Source organism: Prionailurus viverrinus, chromosome A2 (genome assembly GCF_022837055.1).
Source record: "Prionailurus viverrinus isolate Anna chromosome A2, UM_Priviv_1.0, whole genome shotgun sequence".
In the NCBI taxonomy this organism is placed as follows: Eukaryota; Metazoa; Chordata; class Mammalia; order Carnivora; family Felidae; genus Prionailurus; species Prionailurus viverrinus.
The window spans coordinates 24,693,361-24,711,879 of record NC_062562.1 but is presented as its reverse complement, the minus strand read 5'-3'; the positions used below and the strand labels follow the sequence as shown (position 1 = coordinate 24,711,879).

The following is an 18,519-nucleotide window of genomic DNA, read 5'->3' as shown; positions in this document are numbered from 1 at the left end:
TGTCTCTTCATTATTTTTAATAATGTTCTCATTTAGTATATACATTCAAAATATTAGTATAGATTATCGATTTTAAAACATTTCAACAATACAAACTTACAGTTGAAATTTTATTATCTTGTGTGTGGAATTAATTCCTTCCTTAGGATTCCCAGTACACTTTAGGCTGCAGCTCTGTAGCCCAAAGAAAATGTAGGTGCAGCTACCCAGTGAATCAGGACTGTTGGGACAGAGAAAATGGCCGCTCAGATGAATAATTGATTCTGGTCTGCGGTGGCCATGAGCAGGAGAATGAATTCACTTCACACAGCCAACCCCTTGCAAAAGCATTTTATACCAGGAATAAAATGTTTAGTCCTTTAAATTTGATGAATATAGCAGTGAAGAGAAGGGATCATGTTTCCAAATAGAGCTAAACCCCATGTAAAAAACAAGGAGAATGTGCCAGACTGTCTTATGATCATGTATTTATAGCAAAGCTATTAATGGAATGGCCACTACGGGGAGGGGAGACCCTAAATAGAAATGAAAATCCTGATGTGCTAATCTTACAGTGAGAACTTCCATGCTCTCCTAAAGGATATAACAGAAGGTAAAAAGTCTGGTATGTGATTGAACCTATTCTATGATACAACAGAAATGTTCTTTTAAACAACTGAGTTATTGCCTAAGAAAATACATTGTTTTTTACTACCACTATTCCTGTTATATGTTGTTATTATGAGAGTGCATATATTCCTATGATGTGTTTATTTTTAATATTTGCTGTTGCAGCATAAAGATGTTTTGGGTGAGGGCTACAATCACTGAGAAAAAACTCATAAGCCAGGTCTAAAATAAACCATTACTTTCAGAGTTAAAACGACACTGACCCAAGTTTTATATGGAAGGTTGATTTTCCTGAGTAGGCATTAAGTAAATGGCTAATCATGGCAACTTCTAATTTATATTGAATTTGTGGCAGTCCAGAAAACTCTTTTGAATTTATGGGAAAAAAATGTAATGGGTTTTTCTAAATCTTGCATTTGCTTCATTTATCACTCCTTTCAATTTTGTAGTTTTCTGAGTTTCATTTGTAATGAAACTGATAATCTTTTCGTAACTGGAAAAATATTGTCAATTCATTCTGACTTGAAATCTGTCAGCGTCTCACATGGATAATTACGCCAGTGATGAAGACACAGATGAGGACTTTGATACCCAGCTCATCATCCAGGAGAGTTTACAGGACATTCACAAGCCGGGAACTACACAGCAGGCACCTGCAGATGAGAGGTAATGGGATCTCATTGGTGATGTACTGGAAGGATTCAACAGTTAAGACTTGTCATTAGTATACTTCTAGTGTTGTGATAAAAACAGGAGAGGGGGGTCAAAATCCATTTCAATTATCATTTCAGTATCTATGAGACTTGAACAATTTGGAAAGAATTCAGAATGTAATTAGTAAACAGTTGAAGGAGGTTAGGAGCAGCTCTACATGAGGATTTGCAGACTGGAAACCAGAAGAAATACATTAGGATGTGAAAGACTAGAGAACTCTAATGCACCCTGTCTTTGGGGAGCCAAGGAAATGCACAAAGCTAAGCAATACACATAGAAAATTATCAGCCTTCGTGGGGATAGAGCAAGGTCCAGTCTTTTGATTCATATCAAAAGAAGGAATTATGTAAACTTAAACCCAGAAGAGACTAACCCTTTCTGAGGTGTGTCTTCAGAATTCTGTAATGACGGCACTAGAAAAGGACTCCGTGGGTCCCTCGCTGATGTAAAAGAATCGCCCCGGAGGTGGAATGTGCACAGCCAAGCACACCTGCTCAGATGCTCTCTGACTGATCTGCAACCTTACCTGCCCCCCCCCACCCCCAGCAGTTACTATTGTTTTTCAGGGGTGATAAAAGTTGTTTGCTTGGGGTGGTGACCTCTATTTGCCTGCTGGAGGTAAAACTGGATAAATGTGGTTTTAGCTCTAAGAGACTTTGTAATTAAACATAGAGATGTTGAAATACGTTAAACCTATACGTTTTTTTTAAAGTAACAAACTCACGGAGTGATCACTTTGTGCTGCACTATTTTTAAGCATTTTTTAAATATTGACTCATTTCGTTCTCATTACCTTTCTATGTTGTAAGTACTGTTATCCCTGTGTAGAAATAAGAAGACTGATAAGCACAGATAAGTGTTACCCGAGGTCACAGAGCTGCTAGGTAAGAGGCAGGCAGTCTGGCTTCAGCGTCTCTTTACCACGCTATTCCTATACTTTTGTGTTACATTTAAGAATAATCTTTAAATAGTTAAAGTTTTGTAAAGAAATTGGGTTTAGGGGCACCTGGGTGGCTTCAGTCGGTTGAGGGTCTGACATCCACTCAGGTCATGATCTCATGGTTCATGACTTCAAGCCCCACTTTGGGCACACTGCTGTCAGCACAGAGCTTGCTTCAGATCCTCTGTCCCCCTCTCTCTCTGACCCTCCCACACTTGCACTCTCTCTCTCTCTCTCTCACTCAAAATTAAAAAAAAAAATTGGGTTTATTAGATTATATTAACCTTGTGATTAAAATTTTTTAAGTTCATTCAGTAATTAAGTCATGATTTTAGATTGGAAGGCATAAGATTTTGAGGACTGAAATATTTTACAGAAATTTACTATAGTTGTAGATTTCAGTTATTAGACTTGCAAGAATTATATGGAACTTAGGAAGGCTTGCTGACTTGGTCTACCTGAGACAGGTGGAATAATGCCACCCCTTCCCCCCCCCCCCCCCCAAGGAAGACAGACACAGGAGACCGATTTCCCTGGAGCATGTTTAGGGTCACACCACATATATTTTGGAAGTATTCCCATTAAGCCTCATTTTAAGAGTTTGTTGTAAGAGTTCATCCTTGGTTAACTACTATTGCCCTTATTGTTTCCTTTTGTTTTTTGTCACATGCCTTTGTTTTCCCTCACTTTGGGGATTACATATATATTTATTTTCTATGCAGTTCCCATTCCTTTGTGAGCGCTGACTATAAGAAGATAATTGAAACAATAGAGACAGTTAAGTACTCTTCTTATTCTATCCCCTCCAACTTGTGGTAAGATGTGATGCTGACAAAGGACAAAGGGCAGCACTTCCCCTCTGAGCTGAGGGAAGCCTAGAAGCAGGTTCTCCCAAATGCTCAACACTGTGGGGGTGTCCAACGCTGATTGTCAAGAGCCTGCGAGAAAACACCACAGCACCACTTAGCCAAGAGCTCCTGGGCTCCTCGGTGGACTGGGCTCTTTCTCTGTAACCACACGAGGGGTGGCCACTGGCTGGGATGGTATGGAACACTAGGCGAACACCTGCTTGTTCGTCCTATGCCATTTGAACGCATCTCTCATAAAGGGTGGTGCTAGAACTCTGTCGTCTCGTGCACTAACCTTGATGGTGGAATTCGGAAGCAGTATGGGCTGCCTTGTGTGTGTGCCAAATGTGAATCTGTGCCCATTCGACTCGTTAATAGGTAAGGAAGATGCACTGGCATGCCTGACCAAGTGCCATTCTGCTTTTGATGAAGCAGATGAGATAGGCTGGCTTCCTCTGCATAAGGCTGCGGTGCAATTAAGCAAGAACATTTTGGAAATAACCCTGAAAGGTAAGCTCCCTTCACAACTCTTCCTGATGCTTCTGAGAAATGAATTTAAAATTTATTTCTGTATCTTAACCTGTGTGGTCTAATGGAATTATTTCAGCTTCAAAACCCAGTGTGTGGGAGCAAACCACCCACAGCGGGGAAACGCCACTTTTTTTGGCTGTCAGCAGTTGCCTCTTAGAAAACACCAGTTTTCTTCTTGTCAACGGCTGCAATCCAAATGCCAAGAATTCTGAAGGCAATTCTCCTCTTCTTACAGGTAAATTAGTACCTTGTCTCTGGAAAACAGTCTGTCATTCTGAGTGTCCCCCATCCCAGAGGTTTTGAAGGCAACTTTTAAAAAATTTTTCTTAGTTTTCACCTTAATTCCAGTTAGATAACAATGTTATATTAGCTTCAGGTGTACAATATAGTGACTCCACACTTCCATATAACACCTGGTGCTCATCACAAGTGCACTCCTTAATCCCCATCACATTTCACCCACACCACTGCCCCCCCCCCCCGCCCCCAGCAACCATCAGTTCTCTATAGTTAAGAGTCTGTTTCTTGGTTTGCCTCTTTTCTTCCCCCCCTCTGCTCATTTGTTTCTTAAATTCCACAGATGAGTGAAATCATATGGTATTGGTCTTTCTCTGATGTCACTTAGCATAACTCTCTAGCTCCATCCACATCGTTGCAAATAGAAAGGCAGCTTTTTGTACATAGTTGCAGTGCTGTCATTCTGGTCCCAACTGACCCATGTCATGGGTGCCTGACCCTCAAGCTTTCTACAGACTTGCCCTTGAGATGGCCTGAGGCAAAATCTCTGCCAACTGGCTGATCATTTTGCATTGCATGTTGTCTTAACCAATTAATTTAGGTGTAAGAACGATAAAAGGTGAGTAGAGTAGGGAGAGGCAACCAATGGTGGGGTAAAGACGGCAGATTGAATACGAATGGCTAATTTTCCTCCCTCCTGAGTCTTCACTAAAATTATAGTCAAGAAATTGTCTTAATGAGGTAAGATACAAAAGAATGAGGAGAACAGGAGAGGAGGCAACAACAACACAGTTTTTTAAAACCTAGAGAGCAGGTGGATGAATACTCAGTGACAAGAAAGCCAACTCAACTTGGTAGTGGGGAAAGCAGCACAATTACATCAAAGGCTTGGAAGTTGTTGGTGGCAGTTACCTCGTGGAATGTGGGTGAAGGACAGGCAGCTAACAGGAGGATTGGTTGAACCCTATTAAGGAATGAGTAGCCAGAGTGGTCCCTTCTCCCAAACCACCCGAGTTCTGGACATTTATCACCTGGGAAGTTTAAACAGAGGCTCTCTGGATGGGGGGGTATTAGACAAGGGTGGGAGTACTGGATTGAAAATACTGGAGGAATTAAGCATAAGCCAAGACCTCCCAGCCCTCCTCTTCCACCAGGATTCTAGAAAGATGGCAACCAGAACTTTATCCTCCAAGAAGAAGCTTCTCTGGGGAATATGATATACCCAAAAAGAAAGAACTGAAGGGAGTGAAATTGGGGGTTCCCCAACAAATGGCCCAGACACAGCAACATATAGCTATGACCACACTCCAAGAGCGCCTCCCAACATTTAGGATTCCCAGTCAGCTTTTTAGTCCCCAACTCTTAATCATGAGCAGATAGCCAAGGACTATCTGAGAAAAGTCTTCAACAGAAATAAGAAACTTGGAGGAGACAGACTATTTAGGCAAAATAAAATGTAGGGGGAAATTAGAATTCATTTAGAGCAATTAGTGAAAACTAACGAAATAATAGGATATTACCAAAAAACTGAACAAAACAGAACCAAAAACACTCTTGAAAATTAAAAATATGATAGTAGAAATATAAAACTCAAAACAAGTGCTGGGAGATAAAGTTTAGGGAAGTTTCCAGAAGATAAGAAATGGGAAATAGGAAAGAAAAAGAAAAAAACTAGGACAATCTAAGAGGAGCAACACATGAATCTCAGAAACGCTAGAAAGAGAAGAGACAAGATGGAGGTGGTATACCATCATGAAATAAGTCAAGAAAATGATTTCCTAAAACAAAGGACATGTGTTTCCAGAATCAAAGGGCACACTAAGTGCCAGCTCAATGAGCTAAAAAAAGACCCAACACCTTTGGCACTTGGTATTTCCAGTCCTACAGCACTTTCTATGGCACATTATAAACCGTTATAGACAGAATTCACACTGATTCAACATCTGGCTCCTAGCAAGATTCCTCATACACAGTGGGTGCCAATAATTAACAAATGGATAAGGAGATGGATACAGTAAATTGTTTTAGAATCTTGAAGGACTTAAAGGTTATCATCCAAATGCGAATCATAACAGCATAAATGCAGAAAAACCAATTAGAAAATTTTAACAAAACACGAGGTTACAAATAATTTCATAATTACTGCTGTTTTTGTTTTTCTTTGTTTAAAGTACCCAGGAGCATTTCTAGGACTGTACTGGGTACTTAAGTTCCCATTTTCTTGAGGGAGGAACACAAAAATGATAAATGAAAATTTTATATGTTTTGTTTTTCAGACACATAAGCAGCCAATAGACAGTAACTATTCATGGCTTACAGAAAAGACAATAGGGTATTGATGTAAAACACTATTGGTATTATTTGATATATGCCTCATTTAACAGTGTGTTTCCTAAACACAAAATGTTGGCACAGGGGGGTAGCTAGGAAGAGCTCATTAAGAAGCTTGAGGGACACTGGCTAATAAGATACTCTGGCCATAATTTCCTGGTGACATTTCACTTCCAATTTCCCAGCTGTTCTACGTGACTCCTATGACATGGCTGCCTTGCTGATCAGCCACGGGGCAGATGTCAATCTTCGGTGTACCAACGAGAGGACCGCTCTCCATGAAGCAGCCAAACTGGGCAGGCAGGACATAGTAAAGTTGCTGCTGGTTTCTGGGGCTCACCCTGATCCACGGAGCTCCTATGGATTCACTCCTCTTGCTCTTGCTGCCCAAAGTGGATACACTGAAATCATGGAAATGTTACTGCAGAAAGGCAAGATTTTCTATACGGTCAGCACACCCCCAAGGGATAACGTGACGCAAGCATCCTCCTTTTTGTGAAGAGCTTCAAGATGATAGAAATTAACATTTTATTTAAGCCTAACAAATGTCTGATGAAAGTATGTGTTAATACTGACTACTAAAAAGCCTAGAGATTGAACAGTTCTCATTTGATGTGGAGCAATTTCCCTAAAATTACTAGGATGCACCTTACTCTAGCATAATGTTCCTCGACCATGCTGAGGATGGTCAGTTTTTAAATGTTTTGCCTGTTGTCCTTTTCTAGAGTCACAGAACAAAAGTCCTCATATTACCCCCTACATGTTGTCTCTGCTAAGCCATGAGGCACTCCAATGTGTTATCAGATGCTCCTGGTGTTGGGAAGTTTTTCCTGATTGCTCCTCTTTGGGTCCCAGTTCTTCCTTTAGTAATAACCAAAACCCTGAGAGAAGGGGAAGGCAATTTACATTTATTGAGTACTTTCTAAGCACCAGGCAATAAGCTACCGCTGCCTCACGTGATCTTCTAAAACCCTAGGAAGTAGGCATTATCGTCATTTTACACTTAAGGAAAGAGGGTCAGGGATGGTACCAGTTGCAGGACTTCCTTTTAAACGTGCCCTCTCCTCCCACCAATTCGAGATCTGGTTTAACTGGCAGAGTCCTTGGCTCAGAGAACTCTGCAATTTATTGGCTTTGAGGAGAACCCCCATTGATGACCCTGTTAAGTGAAGCAATGTAGTATCTAAAGCTTTTTTTCAAAGCAAATCTTTACCAATATTTAATAAAGTCCCAATATTAGAATTACCTTTTGTATTCTCCTTCCTGTCTGTGTCCAGAAGCCTTATTTCTTTCTTTAACAATACATGGTCCTGGTCTCCAATATTCTAGACTACAGAGATTCCTATATTTAAGAACAACTTTCTGCTTTTTAGACTTACCTGAAACTTTACTATCATACAGGAGAGGCTGTTGTAGTTCCCAATCAGTGGCCATAAGACATTTTAAGTAAGATGTTTTAAATGAGCAACAGCAGAGATGTCTAAAGTCATTAGCTAGAATAACAAAAATAAATACTAGACCCTTCATCTACATAACAAGAGTAACCTTTTGTGTAGATCACTGATTAAAATATAAAGAGAGGCACCAGATTTTAAATCCTTAACTCTAAAGAAACCACATCGGTTGACCTCAGTGAATACTTTCCGAGGTAAGTCCCTTATGATGTAATTTGCACGAAGTGACATAACTAGTAAATGGCAGAGCCAAGATTTGAAACCACATCTGTCTCGTTCCAAATCATGTTACTTTACTGCCCTGCATTATTAGAGTGGAAACACGACTTCATAGAAATAGGCCCTGGGTCTGGTGTACCTGTATGTGAATCCCGAACTGCCTTGCTTACCAGCTGTGCGTCTCTGGGGAAGTCACTTAACCTCAATGAGCCATGGTTTTTTTCTCTTTAAAAAGAAGATACTAGCACCTGCTTGTTAGGGCTGTTGTTGTTTAGAAAGTATGCACACAGGAACCTGCACATAGTGAGCACTCATCCCATGGAGGCTTATTAGACATTTCTTCATGCATTCCAGGAGAGGGGGGGAGGTTCTTAATCACTGTATTCTGATGACTATGGAGTCTATTTACTAATTTACTGTTTACTAATTTAAAGCCACTACATCTTTTTTATAGGAGCTGTGAATAGGCCCGAATGATCTCCTTTCCCTTTGTCCATTTTCAAAGGTGACTCTTTCTTCAAAACCCATTTTACTGAGAGGCCTTCTGCAACTGACCCAAAACTCCTTTCTCCTTCCTTCACCATCCAGTTCCCCTCAAAATCCAGAACTGAGATCTTTTAGAGGACATTTTGCCTACAATTGTACTCTTATTACCCACACCATCACATGACAGCATATCGGGCACTACAATTTATCCTTTTAACTATAAGTCCCCAACTTCAACAACAAACAATCACAGTATGTCTTACTATGAACAGCTACCTAAGAACATGTGAAAAAACAGAACAAACACCCATTTTTCACCATAACATCAACAGATGGCATGGTGTTACAGTCCAACAGGATTGTTGGTACCATCCTATACATAAGGGTGGGGTAAGTGGACTTTTATAGGCTAGTCAGGAAATAAAATCTCCTTTAAAAGGATTTCTCCTGGAATTTGCAAGTTCCAAACAATTAACTTATAAAGTTACTCTGAAAGCCAACCTACTTTTAACTGAGAGACTGCTTGCACCATTTCTTCCTTCCCCAACTACATTATAAACTGGCTGAGAGCCAGTTTATTTATTTCTTTGACTTTGTAGTGCTTTGCTCAAGTGGCTGCTTAATAACTGCTTTTTGGTAGTGCTTCTATATTAAGAATGCATAAGCAGTAGAGCGGAAAAGATTTTTGCATAACAAGACTTTTTCTCCTCTTAGGAGCTAATGCTCTTGGTCAGGCCTCTGACTCTTCTTCCATCTTACTTGAAGCCGCCAGTGGAGGAAATCCAGATTCTGTGACTCTCTTGCTAGAGCATGGAGCTGATGCCAACATCCCTAAGAATTCAGGCCACCTTCCCATTCATGTTGCAGCTGACAGAGGCCACTTGTTGTAAGTTCAATTACATCACCACAAATAATAGAAATAGCAAAAGCTGTGGGGTTTCTTTGGAGCAGCTTCTGGGAACTTTATATTCTTCTTCTCTGATCATATAATTCTAACACCCTTTTAAAGATAAACTCAACCAGTAAGACAGTGAAGTCAGGCATCCTCTGTAACCATAGAAGAGACATAAAACTATTTTATTATCGGGTCTTTGGGCAGTAAGGGGAGCTCCCGGTCTCACTAATCGGACTAATTCTGAGTTTTATATCTAGACAGTTTTATTTAACTTCACTAAGTAGCTGAGCATTTACATGCAGGAATTATACTTTTTGGGGGTTAGGGGGTTCTAAATGCCACCTGATACTAATACCACCTGTACTAGTATATAATAATCGTAAACAGGTTAATACTACATCTTAACAAAAACAATTTTTTAAATACCCCCTGAAACTCTTTCTCAGAGCCCTGAAGATTTTGGTTCCAGTTACGGATTTTGCTGCCATTAAGCAGAGTGGCATCAGTCCGGTCCACTGTGCAGCAGCAGGAGCACACCCCCAATGCCTGGAATTCCTCATCCAGGCTGGATTTGATGTAAATTTCATGCTAGATCAGAGAATTCGCAAACACTATGATGACCATAGGAAGTCAGCTTTGTATTTTGCTGTATCAAATGGTGACCTCTCTTCAGTTAAGCTGCTTCTGAGTGCTGGAGCTCTGCCCAATCAAGACCCAGTTAACTGCCTCCAGATAGCCCTAAGGATGGGCAACTATGAGCTGATAAGTCTGCTGCTACGGCATGGGGCCAACGTCAATTACTTCTGCAGAGTCAACCCTTTACATTTCCCATCAGCACTGCAATACACATTGAAAGATGAAGTCATGCTCAGGATGCTCTTGAACTATGGGTATGACACAGAGCGATGCTTTGATTGTCCCCATGGAGACAAAGTTCATCCTTGCTATACTTTTGAAGGCTGGACATCTACAGTTATCAAAGACACTATGGTAAGTGCACAGTATTGTATCAACTTATACAATCATTATTAGTGGCCCTGGACTACACCAAGAGATAAGACTCCATCCATTGTCTCCAGAAGATCATAGTTCAAAAGATTTTTAAGTTTATTTGAGAGAGAGAGAGTGAGCAAGAGAGAGCAGAGGAGGGCAGAGAGAGAGGGAGAGAGAATCCCACGCAGGCATCATGCTGTCAGCACAGAGCCCAACGTGGGGCTCAATCTCATGAGCTACCCAGCTACCTAGCTCAACTGAGCTCCCCAGGAACCCTGAAAAGATTTTAATGTGATAAATACGTGGTAAAATAAACATGATGGTAGATGTAAAAAGTACAGAAACAGTTCAGAGGGAAGTGATTTAACTTTACTTAGGAAGTTTCACAAATGAACTAGCATCTGAGTAAGGTTTTAAAGAATGAATGTAGTCTTACAAACTACTTATGTTTTTTCTCTGAAGTGCTGAGTCATCGAGCTAAAATGTTTCTAGGGTCCTGATACCTGTATCCCTTAGTTCTTGGGTGTCTCTTTTAGGTCTAAAATTTGATTAAATAGGTTTCTTTGGCCACCTTTTTAATAAGAAAGAAACACAAAAAATGCAGTTGACTACCCTTTTCTTCTTGAGATGTGTTCCTCTTGTGATGTCTGCATCACACCAGTCTATTTCCCCCAACCGGTCATTTCTATTTTCCCCAACTTGAGCTCATCCCCAACTTTTCAAAAAGCTGCCACTCTTCAAGTTTCACACGTTACCTTCTCAAAAAGACCCTTCCTTACCCATCCACCGTTATCTAAGGTAGTTGTCTTCCCTAATCTTCTGATAATGCTATTTCTTTTATAGCACTTACCACTTTCTGAAATTATCTTTTTAACATTTACTGATTACGTGTCTCCTCCACAAATACATCAGTGTAAGTAAGCTCTTGTTCACCACTTTCCTCAGCTTAGAGATCTGTGCTCAGCACACAGATGCACTATAAATACCTGAGTTCATATTAAAATCAAAAATTAAATAGTGAACGGAGAAAGCACTTTGAATCAATTCTGGAAAGCCAAGGCAACATATTAATATTGTATTATTAGTTTTAGGTTATGATTAATGTAGGAGCTGGCATTTAGGTGTATATCATCTTGTATTATTTCCTGACTTATTATGTAGTAGTACTTGACTTCTTACATGGGCATCTTGTCTAGGAGCATGTAAATTACCTACCGGCAGAAACGATCATATCTTTCAGGCATGAGGATAGGAGTAGGTTGTGAATGACAGAAAACCCCAAATGAAAGTGACTTTAATAAGGTGGCTCGTTCCCTTCATATAAAGGCCACAGGTAAGCAGCCTTCTAACTGGACAGCTCCTGACACAGAAGAAACTTGCATCCACATTCCAGCCAGCAAGGAGGCAGGCAGGCTGAAGCAGCACACACCGTGTTCTTTTAGGTGCATTCTGGGGGTTGCTCACTTCCACTCACATCTCACTGGCTAGAACTTAAGTGGCCACGTCTAGGTGCAAGGAAGCTGGAGAGGTAATCTTTATTCCAGAGAGTCGTGTGGCCAACCAAAGGGAACAATGGATATTAGACAACTGTCTCTTTCACACCCTAATTACATCTTACATAGTTCTGAAGATACAGCAGTTAAGTATTTTTCCAAATGTCAGAGCTAAGAAATCATTTCCTTGTTCAATGCCTAGTTTATAAATGAGGGGCTTGAGACCTTGGTTCCTAACTTTGAGTTTAGTGTTCTAAACCCCATAGTTACTCCAGTTTTTCATTTACTTTCATAGTTCCAATTTTCTTCCTTAGTTCTGTGAAGTAATAACTTTGTCATGGCTGCAACATCTCTCTGGGAAGGTTGTTCGAGTGATGCTTGATTATGTTGATCAAGTTCGAATCTGTTCAAAGTTGAAAGCTGTGCTCCAAAAACAAGGGCTCTGGTCAGAAATCCATTTTATCTTAAGTGAGTATCTTCCTTTCTTCTAAAAGATTTTTACCAAAAATAAAAGGTATTCTTATTTGTTTCATAAAACATTCTCTTCTGGTTAAAAGCTTTATCTAAAGAAACCAAGGAAAATACTATTCCTCTCTAAAAAAAAAGTTACTATTTATTACTTACTTTGTACTTCTTATCATTTCCCAGTAGATAAAATCTGTTAGGTAATTACATATTATATGGTAGGTAATGCCTTTCTCCTAATCCCGTGGAACACTGTACATACAGGAATTAATAAAAGCTATGAAATGGCAACAAAAACAGGGATGAGAAAAAGTGAAGATCTAAGCCCGCAGAGAATATCAAAGGATGCTCCAAACCACATTCTTTCACAGTAGCACATAAGTCAAATTAAGAGTTTCTTTCATCTAATTTCCCCCTGGGTGGTGATCTTTTAGTTCTCAGCCTGATCCAGAGGGACAGGACAGGGCAAGGGAGTGGTTAATACACAAAGATTTAAGGATTTCAGGTCTCACAGGCCACAGCCACAACTGATGCCAGTCTTTGGATTCTTAACTTGACATGGTTCTGTAATCGTATCTACAGGAAGGGTTGCAAAGAGAAGGGAAAAGCTGTTTCGCTTTTAACTTTTCCATTTCAACACAGCAAATGAAAATTTTGGTGGCTTAAGTATAACATACATTTGCTGACTAAACCCTAAGATCACTAAAAGAAGGAACAGCTCTTTTCCATTTGGATAACATGTGTTTCTCTCATTTCAGCAAACCCTCGATCCCTCAAACATTTGTGCCGCCTAAAGATCCGGAAGTGTATGGGGAAGTTACATTTGCGCTGCCCTGTCTTCATGTCGTTTCTTCCATTACCAAACCGTCTAAAAGCGTATATCCTTTACAAAGAATATGATCTTTACGGACAAGGAATTTTCACAGGAACCTGGTAATCAAACTGGATGAAAAGGTATATTTCTTTGAGTTGCATTTCTTAAAATTTGACTTGTTACATAGGATTCATTATTTCTCACTTTACCTAACAACTAAAATCTCAATGCAAATCTACACGTTCTTAATACTATTTAATATTCTTTTTTTTTTTTTTAATTTTAATGTTTATTCTTGAGAAAGAGACAGAGACAGAGCATGAGCATGAGTAGGGGAGGGTCAGAGAGAGAGAGGGAGACACAGATCTGAGGCAGGCTCCAGACTCTGAGCTGTCAGCACAGAGCCCAACGTGGTGGCTCAAACTCACAAGCTGTGAGATCATGACCTGAGCCAAAGTCAGAGGCTTAACCGACTGAGCCACCAAGGCGCCCCCTATTTCTTAATATTCTTAATACTGCTTCTCAAGAGCATTCTGAAAGGCAGTTAAAAAAAAAAAAAAAAAACCAAACTGTAAAATTTCAATTAACAGAAATGTATCAGTTCTCACTCTGTACTGATTTTATATTAAATGTAAGAATCTACATTTCTACATGCTCAAAACAGTAAATGTCACCTTTAATAATTTAAAAGGATTCTTAACAGTAATCCTTTTTAGAGAGAAGTACATACATAAAATGTCTTAGTAATTACGTTGAATAAAATACTGACCCCAGTACTTGACCTACAAGTTCGCTGTTCTTATGCAAAAGTCCCAAGGCCAGCTTAATGTCTGTTTACTTGTAGAGTCCTGCACTGAAGTGGAGTAACTTGGTTAACTGAAACAGAACTCTCAATTGCAACGTCATCATTAATGGGAAACATGCAGTCCTTCTTTCCATAAAACCCTGGCTAAGGGTTCCCATTTACTGGTTAATGTTATCACTGGAATAGAAATTAAACGGGTTTTCAGATGGCTTATGTTTTTCTGTACTCACTCTAGTGCAGTACTTGACACACAAGAGGGGCTCACTGATAGCAGCTGTATTTATTAAATTATTTATTTTTTAAAGTTTATTTTTGATAGAGACAGGCAGCATGAGCAGGGGAGGAGCAGAGAGAGGGAGAAAGAGAATCACAAGCAGGCTCTGCACTGTCAGCGCAGAGCTCAATGTAGGGCTTGAACTCATGAACCATGAGATCATGACCTGAGCCAAAACCAAGAGTCAGACGCTTAACCAACTGAGCCACCCACGAGCCCCTTTTTAAATTATTTTAAAATTTTTAATTCTAGTATTTAACATACAGTGTTAAATTCGTTTCAGGTATACAATACAGAGATTGAACAACTCTATACATTCATCACTCAGTGTTCATCAAAAGTGCACTCCTTAATCCTTATCACCTGTTTCATTCATCTCCTCACTGACATCCCCTCTGGTAACCATCAGTTCTCTATAGTTAAGAGTCTGTTTCTTGATTCGCCTCCCTCTTTCCCTATGTTCATTTGTTTTGTTTCATAAATTCCACGTATAAATGAAATCGTATGGTATTTTTCTCTGACTTATTTTGCTTAGCATTATACTCTCTAGATCCATCCATGTTATTGCAAATGGCAAGATTTCATTTCTTTTTTATGGCTAAATAATATTCCATTGTGTATGAATACCATTTCTTTATCCATTCTTCTATTAGTGGACACTTGGGCTGCTTCCATAATTTGGCTATTGTAAATAATGCTGCAATAAACAGGGGTGCATGTATCACTTTCAATTAGTGTTCTTGTATTTTGGGGGTAATACCCAGTAGTGTGATTACTGGATATGGTAGTTCTATTTTTAACTTTTTGAGGAAACTCCATACTGTTTTCCAAAGTGACTACATCAGTTTGCATTCCCACCAACACTGTACGAGGATTCCTTTCTCTCCACATCTTTGCCAACACTTGTTTCTTGTTTTTTTAATATGGCCATTCTGACAGGTGTGAGATATCACATTGTAGTTTTGAGTTACATCTCCCTGATGATGATGTTGAGCATCTTTTCATGTTTACTGGCCATCTGTAGGTCTTCTTTGGAGAAATGTGTATTCATATCTTCTGCCCATTGTTTAATTGGATTGTTTCCTGGGTGTTGAGTTGTATCAGTTCTTTATATATTTTGAGAACAACCCTTTATCAGATATGTCATTTGCAAATATCTTCTCCCATTCATTCAGTAGGTTGGATGCCTTTTTGTTTTGACAGTTTGTTTCCTTCACTGTGCAGAAGACTTTTATTTTGATGTAATCCCAATAGTATCTTTTTGCTTTGATTTCCCTTGCCTCCAGGGACATATCTAGAAAAATGTAGCTATGGCTGATGTCAGAGACATTACTACCTGTGCTCTCTTCTGGGATTTTTATAGTTTCAGGTCTCACATTTAGGTCCTTAATCCATTTTATTTGTGTATGGTGTAAGAACGTGGTCCAGTTTTCCCAATACCATTTGTTGAAGAGATTTTTCCCCATTGTATATTCTTGCCTCCTTTGTCAGAGATTAAAAAAAAAAAGATTGGCCATAAAATTGTAGGTTTATTTCTGGATTTTCTATTCTGTTCCATGGAGCTATGTGTCTATTTTTATGCCAGTACCATACTGTTTTGATTACTATAGCTTTATAAGGTAACTTGAAGCCTGAAGCTGTGATTCCTCCAGTTTTTTCAAGACAGCTTTGACTATTCAAGGTCTTCTGTGGTTCCATACAAATTTTAGGTTTGTTCTAGTTCCGTGAAAAATGCTGTTAGTATTGTGATAGCAGTTGCATTAAATCTGTAGATTGCTTTGGGTAATATAGAGATTTTAACAATATTTGTTCTTCTAATCCAGGAGCACGGTATGTCTTTCCATTTCTTTGTGTCATCCTCAATTTCTCTCATCAGTGTTTTATAGTTTTCAGAGTACAGGTCTTTCGCCTCTTTGGGTTAAGTTTGTATCTAAATAGTTTGTTATTTTTGGTGCAATTACAAATGGAAGGATTTTTAAAAAGCTTTTATTAAAATTCCAGTTAACATATAGTGTAATATTAGTTTCACATGTAGGATTTAGTGATTCAACACTGCCAAACCCAATGCTCATCACAAGTGCACTCCTTAATCGCCATCACCTATTTAACCCATCCCTGCACCCAAATCCCCTCTGGTAACCACATCAGTTTGTTGTCTATAGTTAAGAGTATGTTTCTTTGCCTCTTTTTCTTTTAATTTCACTTACTGTTGCTTCATTATTAACGCATAGGAATGCAACAGATTTCTGTACATTGATTTTGCATCCTGCGACTTTACTAAATTCATTTATCAGTTCTAGTAGTCTTTTGCTGGAGTCTTTAGGGTTTTCTATATATATCTGCAAATAGTGAAAGTTTTACTTCTTCTTTACCAATTTGGATGCCTTTTATTTCTTTTTGTTGTCTAAGCACTGTGGCTAGGACTTTAGTACTATGTTGAATAAAAGTGGGGACACTGTACATCATTGTCTTGTTCCTGACCTTGGGGAAAAGCTCTTGGTTTTTCCCCACTGAATGTGAAATTCACTGTGGATTTTTCATATTTGGCCTTTATTATGTTGAGGTATGTTTCCTCTAGACCTACTTTGTAGAGGGTTTTTTTTTTTTGTCATGAATGGATGTCCTACTTTGTCAAATGCTTTTTCTGCATCTATTGAGATGATATGACTTTTATCCTTTCTTACCGATGTATCATGTTGATTTGTGAATACTGAACCACGCTTGCATCCTAGGAATAAACCCCACTTGATTATGATGATTTTCTTAATGTATTGTTGGGTTCTGTATGCTAGTATTTTGAAAATTTTTTTTTCAACGTTTATTTATTTTTGGGACAGAGAAAGACAGAGCATGAACGGGGGGAGGGGCAGAGAGAGAGGGAGACACAGAATCAGAAACAGGCTCCAGGCTCTGAGCCATCAGCCCAGAGCCTGACGCGGGGCTCAAACTCACGGACCGCGAGATCGTGACCTGGCTGAAGTCGGACGCTTAACCGACTGCGCCACCCAGGCGCCCCAAGTATGCTAGTATTTTGTTGAGGATTTCTGCATCTATGTTCATCAGAGATACTGGCCCATAGTTCACTTTTTTGGTGGTGTCTTTTATCTGGTTTTGGTATCAGTGTGATACTGACCTCATAGAATGAATTGGCAAGTTTTCCTTTCTCTTCTATTTTTTGGAATAGTTTGATTAGAGTAGACATTAACTCTCAAATGTTTGGTAGAATTCACCTGTGGAGCCATCTGGTCCTGGACTTTTGTTTGTTGGAAGTTGTTATTACTAACGCAATTTCTTTGCTGGTAATTGGTCTGTTCAAATTTTCTATTTCTTCCTGCTTTATGTAAAATTATGTTTCTAGGAATTTATTTCTTCTAGGTTTTCTAATTTTTTATATATTCTTACAATTGTATTTCTGTGGTTTTGGTTTCTTCTCTTTCATTTCATTTATTATTTTTTTTAATGAGTCTGGCTAGAGGTTTATCAATTTTGTTGATCTTTTCAAAGAAGAACCAGCTCCTGGTTTCAGTGATCTAGTTTTTGTTCCAATTCGTTTATTTCTGGTCTAATCTTTATTATTTCCTTCCTTCTGCTGGCTTTGTTTTGTTAACTCCTTTAGGTGTAAGGTTAGGCTGTTTTGAGATTTTTCTTGCTTCCTGACATAGACCTACACTGCTATAAACCTCCTTCTTAGAAACGTGATAAAAGCAGTTATAGAATGTAGGTTAAATTTTTATTTCTGTATATTCTGTGCTGAAGGTAAGTACAGGTTTCTTTTTTTTTTTTTTTTAATTTTTTTTTTCAACGTTTATTTATTTTTTTTGGGACAGAGAGAGACAGAACATGAACGGGGGAGGGGCAGAGAGAGAGGGAGACACAGAATCGGAAACAGGCTCCAGGCTCTGAGCTATCAGCCCAGAGCCTGACGCGGGGCTCGAACTCACGGACCGCGAGATCGTGACCTGGCTGAAGTCGGACGCTTAACCGACTGCGCCACCCAGGCGCCCCAGTACAGGTTTCTGTACTTGGAAAGTGAGGAAAGTGAAGAGACATGCATTCAGCCACACCTGTGTAGCATTTCAATAGCACAACAAGAACAGAGTGATGGGTAGGATGATGTTCATTTTCACCACAGGCCCAGTGAACTATAGCCTTGTTATTTGTATGTTTAGTGTTAGTATACTTTTTTTTTTTGCATAATATAGTCATCTCAGGGAAACTGAAGTTAGAGAATTTCTTTCTGATGTGGAGATTCATGGCTATACATTCAGTAAGCACAGATTTAAAGTTACTTTTAATGATATGATTTTCACATTCAAACTTGCAAAATTAGCTGGCATTAATTTTTATTTTTTTAATCAAATTGTGGTGTCTGTTTTAAGTGAGTAGCGGATTATAGATATGTCAATATACA

General features: G+C 39.1%; 2 protein-coding genes across 3 annotated transcripts in view; one reads left to right on the top strand and one right to left on the bottom strand.

The window, feature by feature from the left end:
• Nucleotides 1-1,136: 1,136 nt before the first annotated feature.
• APPL1 (adaptor protein, phosphotyrosine interacting with PH domain and leucine zipper 1) overlaps nt 1,137-18,519 on the bottom strand; it is a 55,205-nt gene continuing 37,822 nt past the window's right edge. Inside the window, exon 22 of one of the 2 annotated variants that reach the window (XM_047849477.1) lies at nt 1,137-1,262. In XM_047849477.1, the coding sequence (XP_047705433.1) occupies nt 1,248-1,262 (15 nt within the window). In that variant the 3' untranslated portion in view covers nt 1,137-1,247. Of the gene's footprint in view, nt 1,263-6,485; nt 6,612-18,519 lie in introns of those variants that run through there. The other variant, XM_047849476.1, reaches the window with a different exon arrangement.
• ASB14 (ankyrin repeat and SOCS box containing 14) lies at nt 1,154-13,152 on the top strand. The gene is made up of 10 exons (XM_047849481.1): nt 1,154-1,275; nt 2,986-3,040; nt 3,372; nt 3,490-3,621; nt 3,719-3,877; nt 6,396-6,641; nt 9,084-9,255; nt 9,711-10,254; nt 12,065-12,218; nt 12,974-13,152. Exons 1-10 carry the CDS (start codon nt 1,154-1,156, stop codon nt 13,150-13,152), a joined length of 1,764 nt encoding a protein of 587 aa, XP_047705437.1.

What these genes read in the sequence shown, in the direction of transcription:
- ASB14 (XM_047849481.1), top strand. Translation starts at nt 1,154, where the DNA reads ATGGATAATTACGCCAGTGATGAAGACACAGATGAGGACTTTGATACC. An exon ending in CAATTCTCCTCTTCTTACAG is followed by an intron (nt 3,878 to 6,395) that starts GTAAATTAGTAC and finishes CCAATTTCCCAG; the next exon opens with CTGTTCTACGTGACTCCTAT. An exon ending in AGAAATCCATTTTATCTTAA is followed by an intron (nt 12,219 to 12,973) that starts GTGAGTATCTTC and finishes CTCTCATTTCAG; the next exon opens with CAAACCCTCGATCCCTCAAA.